This window comes from Agaricus bisporus (genome assembly GCF_000300575.1).
Source record: "Agaricus bisporus var. bisporus H97 unplaced genomic scaffold AGABI2scaffold_7, whole genome shotgun sequence".
Lineage (NCBI taxonomy): Eukaryota > Fungi > Basidiomycota > Agaricomycetes > Agaricales > Agaricaceae > Agaricus > Agaricus bisporus.
The window spans coordinates 1,917,276-1,937,344 of NW_006267370.1; the positions used below are offsets into that span (position 1 = coordinate 1,917,276).

General features: G+C 45.5%; 8 protein-coding genes across 8 annotated transcripts; 5 read left to right on the plus strand and 3 right to left on the minus strand.

The window, feature by feature from the left end:
• Window positions 1-1,578: 1,578 nt before the first annotated feature.
• AGABI2DRAFT_179522 (hypothetical protein) lies at window positions 1,579-2,750 on the minus strand (the record flags this gene model as incomplete). Its single annotated transcript, XM_006462887.1, has 8 exons — window positions 1,579-1,665; window positions 1,718-1,741; window positions 1,774-1,802; window positions 1,856-1,869; window positions 1,917-1,982; window positions 2,233-2,257; window positions 2,574-2,614; window positions 2,677-2,750. 8 exons carry the CDS (start codon window positions 2,748-2,750, stop codon window positions 1,579-1,581), a joined length of 360 nt encoding a protein of 119 aa, XP_006462950.1.
• A 1,374-nt stretch (window positions 2,751-4,124) lies between these two features.
• On the plus strand, window positions 4,125-7,368 carry AGABI2DRAFT_119782 (hypothetical protein; the record flags this gene model as incomplete). The annotated part of the gene is made up of 3 exons (XM_006462888.1): window positions 4,125-5,736; window positions 5,787-6,182; window positions 6,242-7,368. The coding sequence occupies 3 exons, from the start codon at window positions 4,125-4,127 to the stop codon at window positions 7,366-7,368; spliced, it is 3,135 nt and encodes a 1,044-aa protein (XP_006462951.1).
• Window positions 7,369-7,621: 253 nt separating this feature from the next.
• Window positions 7,622-9,358, plus strand: AGABI2DRAFT_119783 (hypothetical protein; the record flags this gene model as incomplete). The annotated part of the gene is made up of 7 exons (XM_006462889.1): window positions 7,622-7,798; window positions 7,844-7,907; window positions 7,971-8,317; window positions 8,388-8,549; window positions 8,608-8,943; window positions 9,022-9,192; window positions 9,260-9,358. The coding sequence occupies 7 exons, from the start codon at window positions 7,622-7,624 to the stop codon at window positions 9,356-9,358; spliced, it is 1,356 nt and encodes a 451-aa protein (XP_006462952.1).
• A 697-nt stretch (window positions 9,359-10,055) lies between these two features.
• Window positions 10,056-11,163, plus strand: AGABI2DRAFT_119784 (hypothetical protein; the record flags this gene model as incomplete). The annotated part of the gene is made up of 2 exons (XM_006462890.1): window positions 10,056-10,147; window positions 10,197-11,163. 2 exons carry the CDS (start codon window positions 10,056-10,058, stop codon window positions 11,161-11,163), a joined length of 1,059 nt encoding a protein of 352 aa, XP_006462953.1.
• A 2,049-nt stretch (window positions 11,164-13,212) lies between these two features.
• Window positions 13,213-13,451, minus strand: AGABI2DRAFT_194000 (hypothetical protein; the record flags this gene model as incomplete). Its single annotated transcript, XM_006462891.1, has 1 exon — window positions 13,213-13,451. A coding segment is annotated over one exon (239 nt), but the record flags the coding sequence as incomplete, so codon positions are not given.
• A 991-nt stretch (window positions 13,452-14,442) lies between these two features.
• On the plus strand, window positions 14,443-15,417 carry AGABI2DRAFT_119786 (hypothetical protein; the record flags this gene model as incomplete). Its single annotated transcript, XM_006462892.1, has 5 exons — window positions 14,443-14,476; window positions 14,549-14,651; window positions 14,706-14,839; window positions 14,903-15,334; window positions 15,383-15,417. The coding sequence occupies 5 exons, from the start codon at window positions 14,443-14,445 to the stop codon at window positions 15,415-15,417; spliced, it is 738 nt and encodes a 245-aa protein (XP_006462955.1).
• A 454-nt stretch (window positions 15,418-15,871) lies between these two features.
• AGABI2DRAFT_144394 (hypothetical protein) lies at window positions 15,872-16,489 on the plus strand (the record flags this gene model as incomplete). Its single annotated transcript, XM_006462893.1, has 1 exon — window positions 15,872-16,489. The coding sequence occupies one exon, from the start codon at window positions 15,872-15,874 to the stop codon at window positions 16,487-16,489; it is 618 nt and encodes a 205-aa protein (XP_006462956.1).
• A 163-nt stretch (window positions 16,490-16,652) lies between these two features.
• On the minus strand, window positions 16,653-19,397 carry AGABI2DRAFT_224616 (hypothetical protein). The gene is made up of 20 exons (XM_006462894.1): window positions 19,065-19,397; window positions 18,950-19,007; window positions 18,820-18,890; window positions 18,753-18,772; window positions 18,636-18,696; window positions 18,438-18,581; window positions 18,354-18,416; window positions 18,243-18,304; window positions 18,175-18,190; window positions 18,085-18,119; window positions 18,015-18,033; window positions 17,854-17,954; window positions 17,696-17,803; window positions 17,598-17,648; window positions 17,497-17,549; window positions 17,300-17,434; window positions 17,188-17,239; window positions 17,075-17,128; window positions 16,923-17,023; window positions 16,653-16,870 (listed from the first exon to the last, which is right to left on the minus strand). The coding sequence occupies exons 1-20, from the start codon at window positions 19,290-19,292 to the stop codon at window positions 16,707-16,709; spliced, it is 1,596 nt and encodes a 531-aa protein (XP_006462957.1). The 5' UTR covers window positions 19,293-19,397; the 3' UTR covers window positions 16,653-16,706.
• Between the last annotated feature and the right edge of the window lie 672 nt (window positions 19,398-20,069).

Here is a 20,069-nt window from a genome sequence, read left to right on the forward strand (position 1 = left end):
CCCTATGATCCCATCGCGCGGGTTATACGTCTGTTCACAGCTCGAACATGGAATATATAGCGCGTCGCGCTCCGGGATGGAAGGTGAGAAAAGATGCATAGGAACCTTTGGCAGTTGGTATCAGCGAATGCGAAGAGAAATGGGCAAATCCGTTGCCAGGAGGTCGGGTGCCGCCGGAGCAGGATTGGATCACAATAATAACATAACATGATGGTAATTAATTAACATTTGAAATAAAAATAAAAAATCGGCCGTCTTTGCCCTGCTCTCCACATGAACGCTATCATTATACAACCGAAGTTCGAAAACAATGTGAGAAAACAATGTGAGGGATGGAAGATCAACCATAAAGGACTCTCAATCATTACTAACATTTGTATCTCTCTGGATTTCAGGAACAACTTCACTGCGCATACGATAACATTCCGAGGTCGCTCTCTCTCCGTTTGTAGTTGGTTCTCCATCGAGGTGATATGGGAAACTTGTAAGTTGTTATCCTGTGAGCATGCTTGTTGAAAATTTCAATCCAGCTTGTCGAGTGTTCAAGATCAATCGAGTGCCCTAGTCAAAAAAATAAAATAAACCTAGGTGAACTTTTCTTTTAATCTTATGCGCATGCAAAATTATTCCGTACGACAATGTAATATGTTATCCCAAGCCAGCTGATTCGATTGTAGCCGATTAGAAAGTTTGATTCTTACGAACACGAGAAACAGACGCTTACGCTTCCCAGTTCGAACAAGTCAATTTATGACTGAGGTGTGTAAGAGTGGCTACGAATCCAAAAATACTAAGACCTAGGTTTTATGTTAATAGTCAATTAAACAGAAACATAATCAGTATCTTACCACAGACTCTATTGCCCGAGAAGCTCAGTAATTCAGTCATCGCGAAACGAGTATTTCTTGAACATACGCACGGGATATAGAAGAAGGTCCCATCACGATAAAACACATATAGAATCGGAGCAACTTCTTTTGTTCGAGCCCAACCCTTTCGGAAATAACTCCCGGTTTCCTTGAGACTCTGATACAACCCATATAGTAAAAGTACAAGTTCGAAACTATTACTTGCGAATCTCGTGGCCCTAATTGCAATGGTGAAATTCATTGCTTGAGCAAAAATTGAGATATACGAAACGAGAAAACGGACGAACCATACTAATGTCAGAGATCGGTAGAGGCGAAGATGAGCTCCTGGTTTCAATGTGCAACCTGGGACGGGAGCTGGCGAAGCGACGAATCGTTGTAAATTCAACCCGGTGAACATATAAGCATATGTCGTGCCCTATAACAATCACGTCAATGGCCGGATGCTAGTGTTTGACAAGTCATTTTGTAGCATACTATCAATTCCACTAGCAACGCGAATTAAACATGATGGAATATAAGAAAGGTCAACATGTATTTACCGACGGTTGCCAAACATAAAAGGACTGTCACTAGTTCGGTTTATTGAGAATCAGTCGTTACAATGGGAAGAAAAGAAGACAGACCTGATTTGTTATTTCCATACAATGCACGCAATCGTAAAACAAGTAAAGTTTTGATTACTGCAGTGTACACAATCTCAAAGAAACTAGTAATAGTTCTTAGCTAGAATTTTTAAATCGACTGGTGCAATTTGAACACTTACAAACCAGCAATCCAATGCCGCACGAAACACCTAGATAATCCCTGAATTCCAATATCGTTAAGAAATTCGCGAGGATACTCACAACTAGAAGTTCTGATGAGCCATTCTTTTTTTAAGGATAAATATAAGGCTACTCACCGTTAGCGTTTGAGGCGGTACCAGGAATGCTGGTCGTCTCAATTAACACCTAGCTAAGCAAGGAAAGAACATATGAACTTACCGACAAAGTTGAGTCTAGAACGATATAAATATCCGGGCGATACCATATGTAAAAGACTCACCCGAAAATGATGAGACCCGTCAGTTTAATGAGCACGTAGATCCATTTGATTACAGTTTGTCGACCCCTGAAAAAACAAGGCCATCATCAGCGACCGAGTCATTTCTTATCGATATGGTCGAATTTACCTATAAACGTACTCTAGCTTGAAAGAGAAAACATCAAAACGTGGGCACGTTGAGTGGTTTTTTTTTGAAAACTCTTACCTCTCGATGAAGCAGAATTAGAGAATCGTATATAACGATTGTAATTGCAGCCACTTGATACCATTTAACTCGGATGTTGGATGATCCGCACTACAGCTCGTAGAGGCGTACCATTTGTATATTTGACGGCTGCAGCCTGAGAATACAATGCAACAATTGCATCTTGAGTATATCCCTGGACCAACATCCTTCCTTCCTTCCTTCTCGTCGTCGAAATGAGTTACTGCCTGATTGAACGGCAAAGGAAGAGAGGTATCCTAAGCAGAGCACTTTCTTCCCCACATCCCTTTAAATACTGACACCCCTGTAACGTTCACAAGATAGGTTGCTGTTGGGTGGCGCTTGTAGTTCGTAACTGATTTGATATCCCACTGGGTTGGGAACGTCTATACAAAAGCATGGGCGCTGTATTACCTTCGTATTGCCCCCTCCAGATTGAAAGATCCACGCACCCAACAGCCACCTGTCGTTTGAGTCCGAGACGACATCAAGTCTGGAAATTGCTAGCAAGTGAATAGGTGTGCGCTGACCATGTCTAACTCGAAGAGAACATACCTTATGGGCTGGTCGTTGGCTGGTCGTCGAGTCTTTGTGCAAACCCTCTGGCTTACGACAACCTCGTACGTCATGGTACATTGGTAACAACGACCTCATGCATCAACAACACTTTCCGGATTGAAATACGGAGATTTTTACATACGAGATGCATGTAGATTAATCCTCTTTGCCCTCTTACCTTGAGAGTACGCCTCATCTACTGTGTCTTTCCCAGTGAGGTTGTATTGTCAAAAACTCGACCTTTCATTTTGATTACAGTGACCGGTGCGTGACCGGTGCCTTACTTGGCGTATTTAGTGCGTTTCGACGATGAAGACGACGACGTTGGTGCCATAAAGATAACGCTATTCAGATGTCTTTTCTATTGATCGAGTTTGAGCATGGAATACATTTGAAGAGCACCCTACATTGATGATTGACGATAGAAGATGGAAGCATCTCAATGTGGTGGGTCTAACAGCTTTGTTTCTTAGAGACCAAAGTGGTGTTGTGAACGAAGATAAGCTTCAATTAAAAAAGGCGGTACATTCAGTCAAGCGTTGTGTCACCGTCGAAGTCGTATGACCGGGGTATACAGTTGGCACCAAAGTCGAGCGAATGCCAGATGACTGTAAGTTTCCCGTATCCTGAGGTGATGTACACATCCGAGACTAGTTCTTTGTTTCTTATATTTATCGTATACTTGTCGTGGTGCGGAGCAGACTGTGGTCGAGCGCGCGTTTCGTTAAGCACACTCAACAAGTTGAAGGGGATCGCACTGCGCAGTGCCTGACGTCGAAGAGAAATGGCCAGATGTCCTATTGTCCAGAAATACAGCATGCGTGAGTTGAAGCTCCTTGTTTTTTATCCGGTCGTGTGATTTTACGGTGCGGTGCTGATGATCGTTAGGAATGTTTACGAAGGTTTTCTGGGCTTATTGTAGGCCATAAAGTTGCGACAGATATAGACGAAGGTTCCCCGGGGGAAACAGCAACTGGTCAAAGAATATTTCTTGTTCCTGAGCAATCGAGCAAGTGCGAAATCCCGAGCACAGCATTTGTCGTCCTATATTAGTCAAGTCGAGGTTAGGCCTTAGTCGGTGTGTAGATTTACGACTCGTAAATTACGAGTCATATTAATGCTGGAACAAGTTCAGCCCTCTGCTCCGTTGCCGACAAATATCCTCGAAAATGTGAATATCTGACTCACAATTGAGGAGCGCGGAATACAGATGCTGCTGAATGAGTCAGCCGCTGAGTTCAAGTTCTATTCCAAAGGTTATTCGCAATGAGTCGAGGCCATGTGTAATTGTATTGTTGCTGAATAATTGGGAGATTTCTTTTGTAATCGTGAGGATTCTAGCACATTCCGAGGGCTGTAGATACGATGATGTAAACAGGGCAACACAGCGTCTCCACAGCCATTTAGCATCTCTGCTCCGACCACAACGACCGACTCAATCATCCATGGACACCAGAGACAACGACGACCACAACGACAACAACATGCAGGCGGAGAATACCACTCCAGCCCAGCCAGTAGCCCCGGCTGAAATTGAAATGCAAGACCTCGATGACTCAACAGTAGAGTCTTCCACTTCGACTCCGTTAAACGCATCTACCACCTCTCTGGCTTCGTCGCTGTCTGAACGCACTGGGTTGCGCCGCACGAGGGTTGAGGACGATCACGACGACGAGCGTGACCGTCGCCACCCATCCGAACGTGTTGGGAGCCCACTGAATTCACCCCCCTCGCTGCAGTCTTCTTCGTCACTGTCAGCCCTACACACTGCTGAGAGCGCATCCACCTCTTCTACTTCCGGACCGCCCAGCTTTTCTGGTCAGCTGCCAGCTTCTTCTAATTCTGCCGCTCCAGCTTCTTCTGGTCCTTTCCGATTCTTCCAACACATGCCTACCTTCAGCCATAATCATAATACTGCATCGCCATCACATTCCTCATCACCTCATGTCCACCTTCCACCGCTTCAACATAATACCACGTCGTCTACAGATAGCGCTGTCCCCTCATCCAATGGAACTTCCACATCTGGCGCGAATTCTGATGCCGCACCAACACGGCCACCCCGGCTTAATATAGTACACCAATATCTTGGTGGTTTTGCCGTCTCTTTTGACGTGAACGGTGTCCGGACCACTGTTCCTCTATCTGGGCCTGCCCCCCCACCTAATGCACCTAGGGCTAATACCGATGCCAATAGTATGGCAACAGATCCCTCTACTAATGGTCCAGCCGGCGAAAATCCCGTTCCTGAACAATCTCAATCTGAGTCAGAACCTCAACCACAGGCTCAGCCACAGCCACAACAACAAAGGCGATTTCCTGGTGATGGCGGACAATCTTTACCAACAAACAATACCATTGCCGATCTTCTCAGGCATCTTAGCATTCTCACCGCCTTGTCTATGGGAGGTGCTGGGTTATTTGAACGGGATATGGAGGATCCCGAAAGGGCCAAGAAATTAGTTGATGGATTGGAGGACGTTCCTGTAGGACTAGTGAAGCGGTTGGAGAGAATTGGAAAGGCCTCTGAGAATAATGAAGATGGTAGCGAGGCGGATGGTACTGGTTTGGGAGATGGAGGTTGCGCGATTTGTTGGGACAGGTTGTTGACGAAAGAGAAAGCAGACGAGGGGCAAGCAGTTGAGGACGAAAGTACGGGTACCGAACCCACAGCGGCGTCATCTGATTCACATCCACCACCACCCACCGATCCTACTACGGAAGACGCCAACGAGACATCACCAGGCAACTTTAAGCGTGTAGTCTCACTCCCTTGTGCCCATGTTTTTCACGCGCAATGTCTCATCCCGTGGTTCTCTAAACCAAAGCAAACGACTTGTCCCATTTGTCGATTCAATATTGATCCCGAGAATTTAACATATACATCTGGTGCTCAGAGGAGAGCTGCTGCTCGTCGCGAACGCGAACAAGAGCGTGCACGGGCACGTGCAGAAGGGGGCGATGATACTGAAGAGAGAGATGAAGAAGGTGATGATGCAAATGGTGGTGATGGACCTGGGATTGGAATCGATATTCCTATGTTTGGTGGCACTCCAAGTAAGGTTTTTATTGACTTATCGTGTGATCGTAAACTTACGAGTTTTCAGTTATCGTCCCATTAGGCGGTGGTCGACGCGGAGGTTCTGGTGATGCACCTCCTGCAAATGCTCAAGATCAACCTAACGCAGACGGCGCCGATGCAGATGTACCGGCTGAAGATGACACTCCTCATACCGGTGATCATGCACACGATCATCGCTTACAAGATATCGTTACTATAGGAGTGGATATGTACATTGGACGAGGACCTCCACCACCTTTCGCTATGGGCGGCGGCGCTAACGTCTTTCAATTTCCTTTCCCCGGAGGTGCCCATGGCCCTCCCATGAACGCCGCTCCTGGCAACCCCACAACAACAAATACCAATACCAATCATAATCCCGATGTTGATGCCGCTGATCCTCCTCAACCTTCTACGGCTGGTGACGCTGATGCTCAAGCTAGTGATAGAGGAAATGGAGGTGGAAGACGAGGTACAGCTTTGCTATTCCTTTGGGTCAAGGTTTCGGGAGAATTTTGGGTGATGCGTTTTCGAGGATTTTTGCTGGAGGACATATGCATGAACATGGACATCGGGAGCCCCAAGCACCTGCTGCAAATGGTGGAAGGAATGATAATACTGGCCCGGGTGATGAACATGAGGGGCCTGCGATGTTTGGACCGGAGAGACCGCCTGCGTCGGTACGTGGTGCTGCGCCGACGATGCCTGGAGGTGTTGGAATAGGAGTTGGTGGAGGTAGAGGAGCGGGACCGTTTCCGTTCTCGTTCCCTGTTGGTGGTGGTGGTGGTGCTCCTGGTGGTGGTGATGTTCCGCAGAATGGAGGTCAACAGGGAGCTGGTGGTGGTCCGAGGATGTTCGAGACTATGATTCCGTTACTTGATATTCTATTTGGTCCGCGAACGCCGACAACCCAGACTCAAGGCGAAGGTCAGGCTCCTGCCCAACCTGCTCCTCAGCCTTCACAACAACCTGAGCCTCAACCTGCTCCTCAACCCGCGCAACCACAACCACAGCACCCCCAACCAGCACCACATGAGCGTGGAAATTTACCCACCAGCGGATTTGGATGGACCTTTATTTCAGGTCCTCCAGGTGCGCCACCGACGTTTATGTCGGGTTCACCGATGCCTCGTCCAGCATCTGCTCCTGTTCCAGGTCGACAACGACAACAAGAGGCTAGGAAGTTGTGGGTGTTGCCTTCTGCGCCTGGATTGACTTTGAGACAGAGGGTGGAGAAGAAGGAACAGGAGGCGGGGTTGAGGTGTTGTGATGTTTCGTGTGGGGTTGGACCTAGTGATGAGGATCCTTTGGGTGATGTTGGGTCGGAGGAGATGAGGCAGGTGAAGATTAGGAAATTTGAGGGTGTTAGTGCGTTGGATAGTGGGTTGGTGATTGGTGAGGAGGAGCATTATCGTCGTGATAGGTATCGGTGTGATGCGGTGTGTGAACATACTTTTCATTCGAGTTGTCTTGTGAGTGCGGAACGTGTTGCTTCGAGAGGTGTTTCGCCGGCGTTTGTGGGAGGATTGGAGGGGGGAGAGGAGGTGGAGGTTTCGTGTCCGGTGTGTAGAGGTGTTGGGAGAGTGAGTAGAAGTGATTGGGAGAATGGGGTTAGGGCTCTTGGGTGAGGAGGTGGATTTCGGTTATTGTTATTTCATTTTTTTTAGTTTTTGTAATTGTTTCCTTTTTTTTGGATTCTTTGGTATGGGATCGGTGAATTTGAATAGATCGTTTCGGTAGTTCAGTCTGTTTCTACGATTAATTGCGTGAGGGTGTTTCCCTATCGACAAAAGTACATGTATTGATTTGTAATAAATGATGACGTAATGAATTGTTTACATCCAAACCCCAAAGCATCTGGCTGTTTACTTTACGCGTCAAATGGTCTCTGCCGACAATCTGAACCTTGATGTCCTCGAAGAGATATTCGCTTATATTCCACGAGGACCCGATCTTCCTGCTATTGCTTTGGTCAGTCGGTCGTTTCTTGAAGCTGTAGTGCCTCGGTTGTATGCGAAGATTTCGTTTCATCTTAGACAAGCGAAGAACTTTCCTGATGTGAGTCGTTGTTGTTTTGAAGACGCGTTTGTTGATGATGTGTAGGTTAAGACTCCGTTTGGTTCGATCGTGGCGCATCCTGATCTTGCTATTCATGTTCGTAGTGTTGGTAAGTACGAAAAAAAAAAACGTAATCTCTTTCTCTTTGAAAACTAATATATAACTGACATAGATATCCTTCACGTTCCTCAAATTCGAAAAGGCAACATATTAATCTATCATCCTCTCTTCATCCGAGAATGCAAATCCGCTCTTCAATTATGTCGCAATCTCACTTCATTTAATGCCAATGTCCCACGAGATGCTGCGATTTTTTTACCTTCGATTAAGGATAAGATGAGGTTGGAGAGGTTATGCGTTTATGCGAATTTTACGACGGAACAAGCGCTTCATTTGGTGTCGTTACCGGATACTATTAAGTGTTTGGAAATTCAGATGGGGTCGTGGAGTGTGGCGGATATATTGCCGCAGTGGATTCGAGTGAGTTTGTGTAGGACGTTGAGGCATTTGACTTTATATGTGAGTTTTTTTTTTTTTTCTGGTTTTACTGATAAATTTGAATTTTGACTACCCCTTTGTTTGAGATTAGATGATTACGGAATTGAATGAAGATGTTTTGGAGAATGCTTTGTCGCAGGTACCGAATTTGAAGTCACTTCATGTTATAGGGTGTCCAAAGGCGGATCACAATGTCGTCTTGCGTGTGGTTCGATACACCCCTGAACTCCATAATCTCTCATTTTCAACATCGGTAAGAGGGTTTCTATTCCTCCTCCAGTACGACAGTGAATTCTTATTTTTGAAAATAGGAAGTGAACAAGTTTAGTTCCTTGACCCCTTCCGAACTAGGTTCCATTCGAAATCTCACAATCGATTCACGATCGCCTGATACTCAAGAGATGTTAATGGCTTTATTTCAATATCTTCGGATCACGTATTTTCCATTGGTTTCATTCAAATTACGAGCACAAAAGAAATTCATGGTTCCTTTTGAATTTATCAAGACGTTGACGGAGATATATGGACATAGTCTGAGGAGGGTATCGTTTTTGGATTGTGAAGTTCAAGCGAGGACGATTGAGTATCTTTGTAAACATTGTTCGGGGTTGGAGAGATTGGATCTTCCGCTACCGATGAAAGAAGTTGTGAGTATTTTTAGTTGAATCTTTTTTTTTCTTTTTTTTTTTTTTTTAGTGAAACTGATGGTTGTTGGGTTTTTTTAGGGATTGATTGCAGAAGCGATTACGAGTGCGAAGAATTTAAGAACGATTGTGGATGTTGATAATCATGTTCAACATGGTCCAAGGACGTTTCTTAGCCCTGATTCTGTCGAGTTTTTTATGGATTGCGCACCTAGTTTGAGAACGATCATTGATGGTAATCGATTTTGGACTGTGAGTTCCTTGATTCCCTGTGGAGTAGACGAAAGATCCGGCTGATTTTTACAAACACTTTTTTCAGCGACAACGATCTTATTATAATCCTTTTGGGACTCTCACTCTTGAACGACGACCGAAGAGAAAGTCGGGAACGTATTGGTTTTTGCCGCAGGAGGTTTGATGGTGTTTTTTTGTGGATCCAGTAATATATGCTTTTTGATTGTTTTGAAGATTGTCGTTAGGCGACCTGGGATAGAAGATCAAAACCTGTGTTGATGGTCGGAATACAACTGATTTTTTCTGTTGACTAGTCGAGTCGCTAACCCAACCAACTCTTAAATCATGTCATATCATATCATCTGTGCCCCGCTCACTGAAACAAGACTCCATCCGATGATCAAGGTGATGGGGCTAGGAATGGAACGGAGAATGTGGTTTTCGGATCTTCGAGAGATGGATGTTTGAAGATCAATTTGATGGGAATTTTGATGTTGTAACTTTGGTTAATGGAGGAGTTTTTAGTGGCCAATAGAATTTTTGAGAATGCACTGGCTGTTTGCTTTGCTGTTATGGTGCTCGTGAGTCTGGCCAGGGTTTTGTTCAATTTCGGGAGATGGAAGTGGAGTTTTATTACTATGTGATGGCTCTCATCACAACTAGCTTCATCAACGACCATCACATCAAAGTGGATGAAGAAAAGATGTTCTTGGCTGAGCACACGATAGTCAGTGGTTAATAACTTGGCTGATGTGCTCATCATCCACTTCAGGAGCAGAAACCCCCAAAGTCCGTTCGGAGAATGGAGAGGACGTCATGATCATGTGGTGATGACTAAGCGTAGTATATAATCACGCAGAGTGTTGAGTGTCTGCAAACCGATGGCCTCCGCTGACCTCCGCCACTGCACTTCGGCCGCACATCTCCGCAGAGTCCGTTCCCCTGCCTCCATCCCCTCCTCTCCAACCTCCGTGTATGTTTTATTTTCTTACATATGTTATTCAGCTCATGTCTCTTCACAGTCGGTCTTCCTCGTCGGCCATCTTCGAGCGCGACATCGAACCCCTCGTCTGCCCTTCCCCGACTTCTCACAACCCTCACCGTATTCCTAGAGCAAAGACCACAGAACTCTCTGTTCCTTCCGTACTCGATTCTGCCGCCTCTGTACTTGCTACGTTGGACGAGTCCAATGATGTAGCAGTCGTTGCTCCTGCTTCATCCACCTCACCGGCGTTTTCGCCGAGTAGTGGGTTTGCTAGTCCGATTGGAAGTTTTAGGAGTAGGAGTCCTAGTCCTCTTGGACTTCGTGTTGCCAGTGGTGGTAGTGGTGGTGGTGGTGGGCCTATGGAGTTGTTGTTGAGTATTCCTTCGGCACAGCAAAGTTCGTCACCGAGAGGGGTTACTCAATCTTTGGAACAAGATGGTGAAGGTCATCCTCATCATCATCATCATCCTACACATCGTCCTTCTCACTCCTCACCGATATCAATTTCAACATCACCTATGATGCTATCTTCTCATCCTCCCTCTCCTACTGCTACATCTTCAGCAGCACTCATGCCTCCAACGAAACGTCTTTCATTCATGTCTTATAACGATTTATTGACTTCAACACCTTCATCTTTGATTTCACTTTCGTCTTTGACGAATGCTGCTTCAAGTATGGATCCACCACCTCATATACCCTCTGTTCATGGGTATAACCATCATCCTTGTTCTCCTGGTGGTGGATCGAGCAGTAGTGCCAGAACATCTCTTCGTGGATTCGTCACCACCTCCAACAACAACACCAATAACACTAATAACAATAACAATGAAGATAATGTTGGAGGAGAATGGGAACGAGAAGGGTTAGGAAAAGGATTAGAAGAGAGGTTGGAGGCTTGGATATTGGGTTCGACGCAACAACAACAACAACAACAACAACAGAGGTCGACGTCGTTGGGGTCGTCGGTGCATCATCCTCCGATGATTGGAGCTAGGATTTGAAAGTTTTTTGAGAATCTGAAATTCTTGGGAGTTTTTGTATGAATAACTTTTTTGTTGTCGGTATTCTACTCGTTTTCTTTTTTTTAGTTGGACTTGAGTTCTTAATTTTTTCGTTTTCGTCTGTTGTTTTGAATGTTTGGAAATTGAGTTAGTATTATGTTATAGTGTTCAATGAAATTGTTTTTTTTTTCATATCGTAGACCAATCCAATAAGGAGGGTAATATAAAGAAATGAGCCGTTTTACTCCGTGATAAAGTTCGTAAACCTCTGGAACACGTCTGGAACAAGTCTGGAAGAGCGAAAAAAATCTGGGGGTGCTTCCATTGAAGATATCATCCAGTCTGGAACGACTTCTGGAACGAATGTAACATATGATGTTATTTCAAGATCAGCTTGATGGACGGTCGTGGCGGCGTCAACGGCACACAGCCAAACATCCCTGGGCTCGACTCGGCTCAGCCCAGGCTCAAGCCCAGGCTTGTCATAGTCTGGTCATAGTCCAAACGAAGTCGACTTAATACCTCTCTAATCCAGCTTCATCTTCCAGCCCTACTCGGAAAAAGGTGTTAAACTTAGAAGTTTGTTATGAGTTATTGAATAAACGCTTGCATCAGCTGATGGGTTCGTGGCGGCATCAACGGCACACAGCCAAAACATTTCCTTTTTTTAAAAAAACTTGGGATCTGGAAAGTAGGAAAAAAGTCTGCGGGAATGTTAATGTTCACCCCCACTGTCTTGATTTTTCCGATGCTACACGAAAAAACAGGTAAATGTGGGTCATGGTTAGTGAAGGGCTTGGGCTCGGCTCGGCTTTCTCAAGCTTGGGCCTAGCAAAACTCGTGGGCCGAGCCCAATAGAAGGGCTTGAGCTCGGCCCAGGCTCAAGCCCAGGCTTGTCATAGTCCAAACGAAATCGGCTTAATACCTCTCTAATCCAGCTTCATCTTCCAGCCCTACTCGGAAAAAGGTGTTAAACTTAGAAGTTGTTATGAGTTATTGAATAAACGTTTGCAGAGGACTGGGAGTGGGTTCAATGGAGGGACGGAACTTTTCAAAAAATGTTGGTTGTAGTTTGTCATTCGTGCCACTGTTATTTGAAGTTCCGTCGAGGCATCTCAAGCCCGGGCTCAGGCCCAGGCCCAGGGCTTAGGCTTTCCATCAATCTGAAGCCGAGCTCGCGTAGGCCGCCAGTGGGCTCGGCTCGGCCTACATCGTGCCGGCTTGGGCTCGAAGCCTGGAGCCCGCACTTCAGTAGACATTGCGAGTCAACGTTTTCTTGTTTTTGTGAACGTTCGAACCAAGTCTTCGTTGTGATTCTCACACCAGGATCTTTTTTTTTTTTTTGTCTGTCCAGTGTTAGTTGATGAGGAAAACCCGTTTTTTTTTGCGCTTTTTTTTTCTAACGTTTGGGATACTAAGTTGATTTTATGTAACATCATTTTTATGATACGTTTTATCGTCCGTTGTAGGTATTTATCTTGCCAAACTCTGTGTAACTGTATAACACATTGGAAAAATTTAGGGAAACACTCCTGAAGGGCAGAACCTAATAAAAAAAAATGGAACGGATAAATGGATTCGGCAAGTTTGAAGAAACAGTTTCACGTACGTTACGACATAACCAGTGTTTTTGTCAGGACATTCGAATAGAGGCGATTGGGGTGGGTGATCATGATCATGATGTTGAGGGAAGTGAGTTATAGGTTTATCAGTTGAATGTGGACAAGAATTCATGTCGCAGAAAATGGGGACGCAGAAACCATTTTCCTAGATGAGAGAAAACATAGTATGTTGGTCTTTACCCCTGTGATATCAAGTGTTGTAACTTACTTTATTACCCGCCAAGTTGACAGAGACTGGGACGATACTGATTCCAGTGTTCAATTTGTCCGATAGAATGTAGTAATAATTATCCTAATAATTAGTAGAGGAAGTCAATACAATACCACGAGGGTCTATCAATCCAAAGCTTTGAAATGAACGCACCGTGCCCTTGAACGCAGCGCGAGTAGTACCAATACTAGTAGTACCATTCGCACTAGCATCATCTACCACACCTCCATTCGCATCAGAATAGATAAATCCACTAAAATCATCTTGATAATTATGGCTAATCGCCGTTTGGGCGTCGATGTAACCTTGACTTTCACCGTTGATGTAGATTTGAATGGCTTGTGGGCAATTGTTGAGGATTTCGTAGTGGCGAGTGGCTAGACTTTTGGCAATGGTGATGGAGAGGAGGATGGTGGTGATGGAGGAGATTCGATGTAAAGTGTGGAACATCATGGTGAGGACTGTTAGTACGAATGGGTGAGCGATTGCGCTCTTTATACCGATTATACAAATGGCCATGTGTCGCCGATTTGAGGGTGAGGGTGAGGGCCTAACTTTGTTGAGTATCCGCCATGAAACTCGGAGCTTTGCTACCGAATAAGCCCCGCCGAGCATGGCGGTACTATCAGTCGAGGCGACGGATTTGATGACCATTATCCGAAACGCGTGAGTTAATGCACTTTCCAGAACTTGAACCAGCGTGTGGCTAGTCTAACAGGAGCGTTGAGAGAATATTGCCAGACCTGCAAGTCCAAGTAGAGAGAAGATGGTAAATGGCATCGAATGGGGTACTTTTGAAAAAAAAACAAATGACTTAGAGGCGAATTCATGCCGGCCTATAGGACAACTCGGCCGTATGCTGCGGGAAACGAGTAATTAGCAATAAATTAAACGTTTGGAGTCTGGTTCCCGCGCCCATAGTCCAATGGTGCTGTCGGCCGTGATCTGAAGTTTGAACTACTAGAGTGGTTAAGGCTGAGTCAGTGTCTGGCAATTTAAATTCTAATATGTATCACAATTCCTTCCCACAAGATCTTGCAAATTTACATCTACCCTGTTCTACCGTGAGCACCATAGTCGTTACGATGTCTGGATTCAGGCAAAGGTCACTCACTAATCATTAATCATTTTCGATCGCACCGCGGAAGAAAAAAGAAACGGAATATCGTCGCCCCTGCCAAGGGGGCTTGTTTTATCTGTCTTGCTCAGTTTATCCTTTCGTCGCTTGAAAGTAATTCGAGATTTCGTATCGCTTGTATCTGTGTTGATTAATAAGCCCTAATATATGTTGGCTAAAGCCGTGGACATACGAGGAGGAGATCGTCCTGGTGCTGACAGGGCTAGAGCTGCCAAGCCGGGCTGAGCTATTTATTATTCATCATTGGAATATCTGAATCATTATAAGTGAAAGCGAAAAAACCCCACTTCTAAGACACTTCTCTCGCCATGTCCACGACGAAGAAAATCGTACTTGTAACTGGTATGTCTTTTTCATTTTCAAGAGTTCGTCCTCGGGTGTTGTCTCAACCACGTTTTTTTTGGCTACATAAAGGGGGAAATTCTGGTATTGGACTGACGTTGTGCAAGTTGATTGCACAGAAGGGTCACAAGGTATGGTTGGCGGCTAGAAATCCTGTTGCTGGAGAAGAAGCCGCGTGAGTTGATCAGCAAATACGTGCCATTGAGGCTCTCATCGACTTGATTTTCAGAGCCAAGCTCAGACAGGAGAATCTAGATGTGAAGAGCGTCAAGCTGGATGTAACAGACTTGAGTAGTATCGTCGCTGCAAAGGAGCTTATTGAAAAGGAAGACGGTAAATTGGATGTCTTGGTTAACAATGCCGGTTAGGACTCTTTCTTTTTCTTATCTTAAAACTTTCAATCGTCGCTAAATTTTGGTTCGATAGCGATTGGTGAAATGGACAAGGACCAAAACGCGCTTACAGTCAATCTAGAAATCCTCCGAAGAACTTTTGAGACGAATCTCTGCGGGATGATTCAAACCACTCAAACGTTCGTTCCATTGGTAAAGAAGGCCGCTTCTGCCGCAGGTCATGCCGTCATTTTGAATGTCGCGACGGACATGTCGTCCAACTCACATCAGGCGAAGCCGGACAGTCAATTGCACTTTGTGGCCTACAACACCAGCAAAGCCGCTGCAAACTCGTATGCGATTGCGTTATCACACGAGTTGAGGCAGTATAATATCAAAGTCAATGCTGTATCGCCTGGGTATACTTCGACGAAGTTGAACTTCTTTGGTGAGGGTGGTAAAGATGTGGAGAGTGGGGCGAAGGCTTTGCTTCCGTGGGCATTGCTCGAGCATGATGGACAGACAGGTGAGTCTTAATCAACAAGCGGTGTTGCGGGGACTGACTGCGGCGCAGGTACATTCATGAGCGATTTTGGGACGGAGTGGTGATGAATAGGAGGACGGGTACGAGGCTGTAGTTTGATCGAACATGTAATATGATAGTACCTTGTGCCTCTCCGAGCCCGCATACCACTGTTCCCGTTCTCTGTTGCTATTGATGATGACCACCAATATGGCTCGGCAAATTATTCTGACGGCCTGCCACTCGACTCTGCAACAGATGCTTTAGTGCCTCTCATTGTCAATCGCGGCTCGCATACCGTCGGGCCAGACTGGCTTGCTCAACCTCCACGATGCACCCGGGCCGATGCGGGTGGTTTTTAATGTTGCATATGAAAGGAGCGGAGCAATATTAAATCTATTAAAAGGCACAGAAAAGATCCTCCAACCAACCTCTATCGCTAAAACAGGAAGTTAGGGTCAACCTGGGAATAATTCTTCACAAGATGGCAATCAGGACTTGAAGTTTGAGTCGTGCCCAATCCTGGTTTGTCACCTAACGATGGTCGATCCAGCGTACAAAGTGCATGTCGTTCCATCTGTGCCCAGCGAACATCATGTCGTTCGGTATAAAGCGCTGCGGTTACAAGCTTTACAAATCGATCCTGAATGCTTTTCCTCGACATATGATCGGGAGTCTTCAATGAGCAACGAAGAATGGAGAGCACGGCTTCATTCTGGCGACAAAGTCACTATTGCCGCAGTCACTGGTGCTTCGATTCAAAGCCTGTCGGAATCAGAGATGCTAAACCTGGAAAATGAATGGGTGGGCACTGTGACAGTGCTTGGACCAAACTTTCTTCAAACCCATGTCTTTAGTCCTCCCAAAGGCGTGCAGTGGGTCGAAGAAAATGTGAAGTACTATCTTTTTGTGGGAGTCTGGGTACATCCGAGTCACAGAGGGAAGGGTTTGGGAAAGAGGCTCGTTAGTGCAGGAATGGATTGGGTCAGGGCGGATAAGTCTGGACACAACTCGACCGACAAGCAAATCCTTTTACTTCAGATTATGCCAGGGAACAAGTCAGCCATCGAACTTTACCGTTCTATTGGCTTCCACCCTATCGAATCTGACAAGGGTGCCACGAACACTGATATATGGATGGGCATGGAACTGGCATGACGAACATGAGTCTTGTGAACGATGTAGCTCGATGAATAACAACTCATTGCCAGCGACTATTGAATTGCTATGTCTGAAGTGTGTCAGTTCAACATCTCAACTGCGGCTGCTTGGCGGAAAAGAAGTAAGCATCTGGCGCGAATGTCACTAACGCTCATATCCAGAAGAAAATCATAAAGCAATTCAATAGTATTCATGAGCCTCGTAACGTATCCAATCAATACAAATACCGGAACCCTTTTCTCCTCTCCATAGCTTGCTCAAAGCTGATACCTTCAATACGCGCAGCTTCCTCCACTCGTTCCCTGTCGGCTCCTTCCATTGCCGCTTTTTCATCTTCATCGAGTTTCTTGTTCCTACGAATCAAGATGTGACGAATCCCTGGGGGAAAATGAGCTTCCAAAAGTGGGAAATCATACGCCATCCAACTTACACACGGATAACAATGTGGATAAAACCAATGCCGTCAAAGATATAGCCATCGAAGGACGGTACTCAGGGCTCCATTCCGCTCTCCAGGTATAGGATCCGATCCTGGGGATATAAATTGGTACTGTATTCTGGTCCAACTCGAGCAGTACTCACACGTTGCCCAAATTTCCAAAACCGTTGACTAGTCCAATAGCCGCAGCACGCTTACTATAACAAGTTTTGTGTTATCTATTTGAATTACAGGGAATTCACATTTGGAAACTTACGATGGCGGTCTCGGAACCGTATTAGAAACCCAAACTAAAGTCACAGCGAAACCTGTATGGATTCAAAATCAGATGCATACTCAGTGAATAGATGCAAGAAGGAATCACGCACCACAATATCCACATGCCATCAAGAATAACGAGACATACCGTCCCGCCACTGACATAGTAGACAGCGCTATAATAAAACCAAGAATCACACCCCACCACCAACTGGCGATATGGAAGAATCGCTCTCCAGTCCGATCTGAAGACAAATTAGCATACGTGAACTTAGAAATGGTCTAGTCATAACCAGGCCTGGCTTACCCATATGCCAAGCGCTAATACAGCATACTACAGATGCTACGAGCCAAGGCGGTCTAGGAAATGGGTTAATGAAGGGAAAATTCGCAACACTGATGCCTTACGCGGCAAGCAATAGAGTCACGGTGGTATTAAATCCAAGTGTACCCGTTAATCTATCACCACCATCAGTTACCGATAATATGAGAGGATTAAGGCGTACGTAGGGAAGAAGTTCACAAAGCTGAGGCCCAATAATTGAAGGATCGTCATCACTATAAATAGCAGAACGAGAGGGTCTTTGATCGCCAGTTTCAACCCCCGCCAAGCCCTAACTTCAGTGTAAGAAGCCACGATTTTCTTTTGGTATAGAGGACTTACGAATCATCAGCATTGTCCCTATCGGCTTCTCCTGCATCGTCAGAGAGGCGGGCCTGAGCCAGCCTTTGTTCGGCTTTAGACAACCATCTAGTGTTATCTGTCTATGGGGGTAAAACCATGAGTAATTCCAAGACGCTAATCAAGTGTAACTTGATATTCACGTTGTCTGGGAGTAGCCACCTGACAAGGATTATTAGTCTCAATACGGTAGAGCTTGATAAATATCCATACATGCTGGCAAACCCGACGCAGATGGTGATAGCACCCTAGGTATTTCATTTAGAAAATGATTTTCGTGAACCAAGATATGAGATCTCCTACTTCGATAAAGAACAGCCTAATATGTTCAGTGAATCAGATATCGATTTGAGAATCAATATCGAACTCACCATCTCCACGCTCTTATCCCACGTTTTCCCTCCATGTTGGCGAGAATACCTGCAGCAATTAACTTGAAAATGTCAAGAAGGTTATAATTTCGTCAATCAATGCCTGCTTACCGCCCCGAAGGCATTCGATATAAGAAGGCCTGCATAGAGGACGGCAGAACGGAAGGCCAACTCCTGGACATACGTCAACTACACGTTCAAAGGAGTGAAGCAGAGGATCATACTTGCCTTTTTGGTGTACCAACGAGATAATAAATATACAGTTCCAGGGTAAAAAGCTGCTTCAGGCAGCCCAATAAACAATCGGCATGCGATAATCCCACCAAGGTCTTTCGTGACCTACACAACTGGTTAGGGGACCTGTTCTGCCCAAATATGTGTGACGATACGTACTCCTGTAAGGGCACTCGTCATCCCCCAAGCGACAACGCAAGCACCGATATACAACGAAGGCCTGGAAGGTCCGCATCAACGCTGCGTCCGTCAGATATGATTATGACGGATGGTCACCTTTTCACGTAGTTAAGTAACTGGCTAGTTGAGTATAGGCGTATCGATTACATTCAGCAGAACTCACCATATTTGAAGGAATTTGAGCCGGGCAATAAGTCGCATACAGGATGGCTATGACAGTGGCATATTGCACGTCTGCAAATGGATTCTCGTCAACGTTTCTGCTGTATCTCACCGCCTACTAGAAGTCGCACCATTTATTCCCAGATCTTCTTGCATGCCTTTCAGCCGTGCTGTCGTAATACCGTTTCGCTAAGACATGACAGGTGAGATATAGTTAAGTGTTCTGATTGAAAGAAACTGACTCACGTCAATATAGTTCATGACGTAGATGATGAAAACTGTCGGCAACAACCTATAATCCAGCTTTCTCAACAATTTCTTCTCTGCTACAGCTCTTTCTTCTGATCCGAGAGGAGCGAGGTCATCTTTTCCATCCGCATCTCTGTGGAAGCTTCCTAAGTCTTCCTGCTGAGACCTTAGCTGTGTCTCTTCGATGGAGATCTTCTCCTTATCGTCACCCCTCCTGATGCTCATTGAGGATGACTTTGTTTGGGGAAAGGAGCGGAGAGCGATGCCGGAAACGATGTATCAGCCTAGCTTCTCGAGTGATATATCGACGTTGCCGGGGTGGATTGGCTATCGCAAGACAGGGAAAACTAGGCTCAGGGAATTTATGCGTCATTTAAAAGGATATCGCAGCCTACCTCTCTAAAAATACAGTCTGAGAAAGAGTACTAAATGGGTTGAGAAGCCTACAACAGATCAGGCCAAGGAGCCTAGTGGCGCCTGGAAAATGGGGCCCTAGTAATGGGCAGTCGATTATTAGTGTTAGTCCACCATCTGGTCGGGAAATGTCCACAGCGCAAAATGAGCTAGCTAGAATACAGCTCAGCGAGCATAACTGGTCGAGTCTCGTCTCAAAGAACAATTGAACCATCCTGGGGCCACGACATTGTCCTTGTTCCTGCGTTCCACGGAATCCGCATTGGCGTCATGAGCGCGGCAGTCCGTAGGTCGTTCTGGGAATATTTGAATCAGGTGGTCATCTAGATCAGCAATCCTGTTAAATTAAGTATGGTCAGACGGAGGTACTGCGAGAATTTATACACCAATCAAGACCTTCTGTGTCAAGCTAGAACTCCACAATAGCCGAAGTAATTGAGTATAACATGGAAATCTGATAAGCCGCTAGACAGGTACGTTCAGGACATGTGAGACTCGGATGCTTCGTAATATTTCCTGCTTCACAAGGTCGCCGTCTGTTGGTTATCTGGTTAACTTGCATTGAAAGTGAAGTGAAAGTGAGTGCGT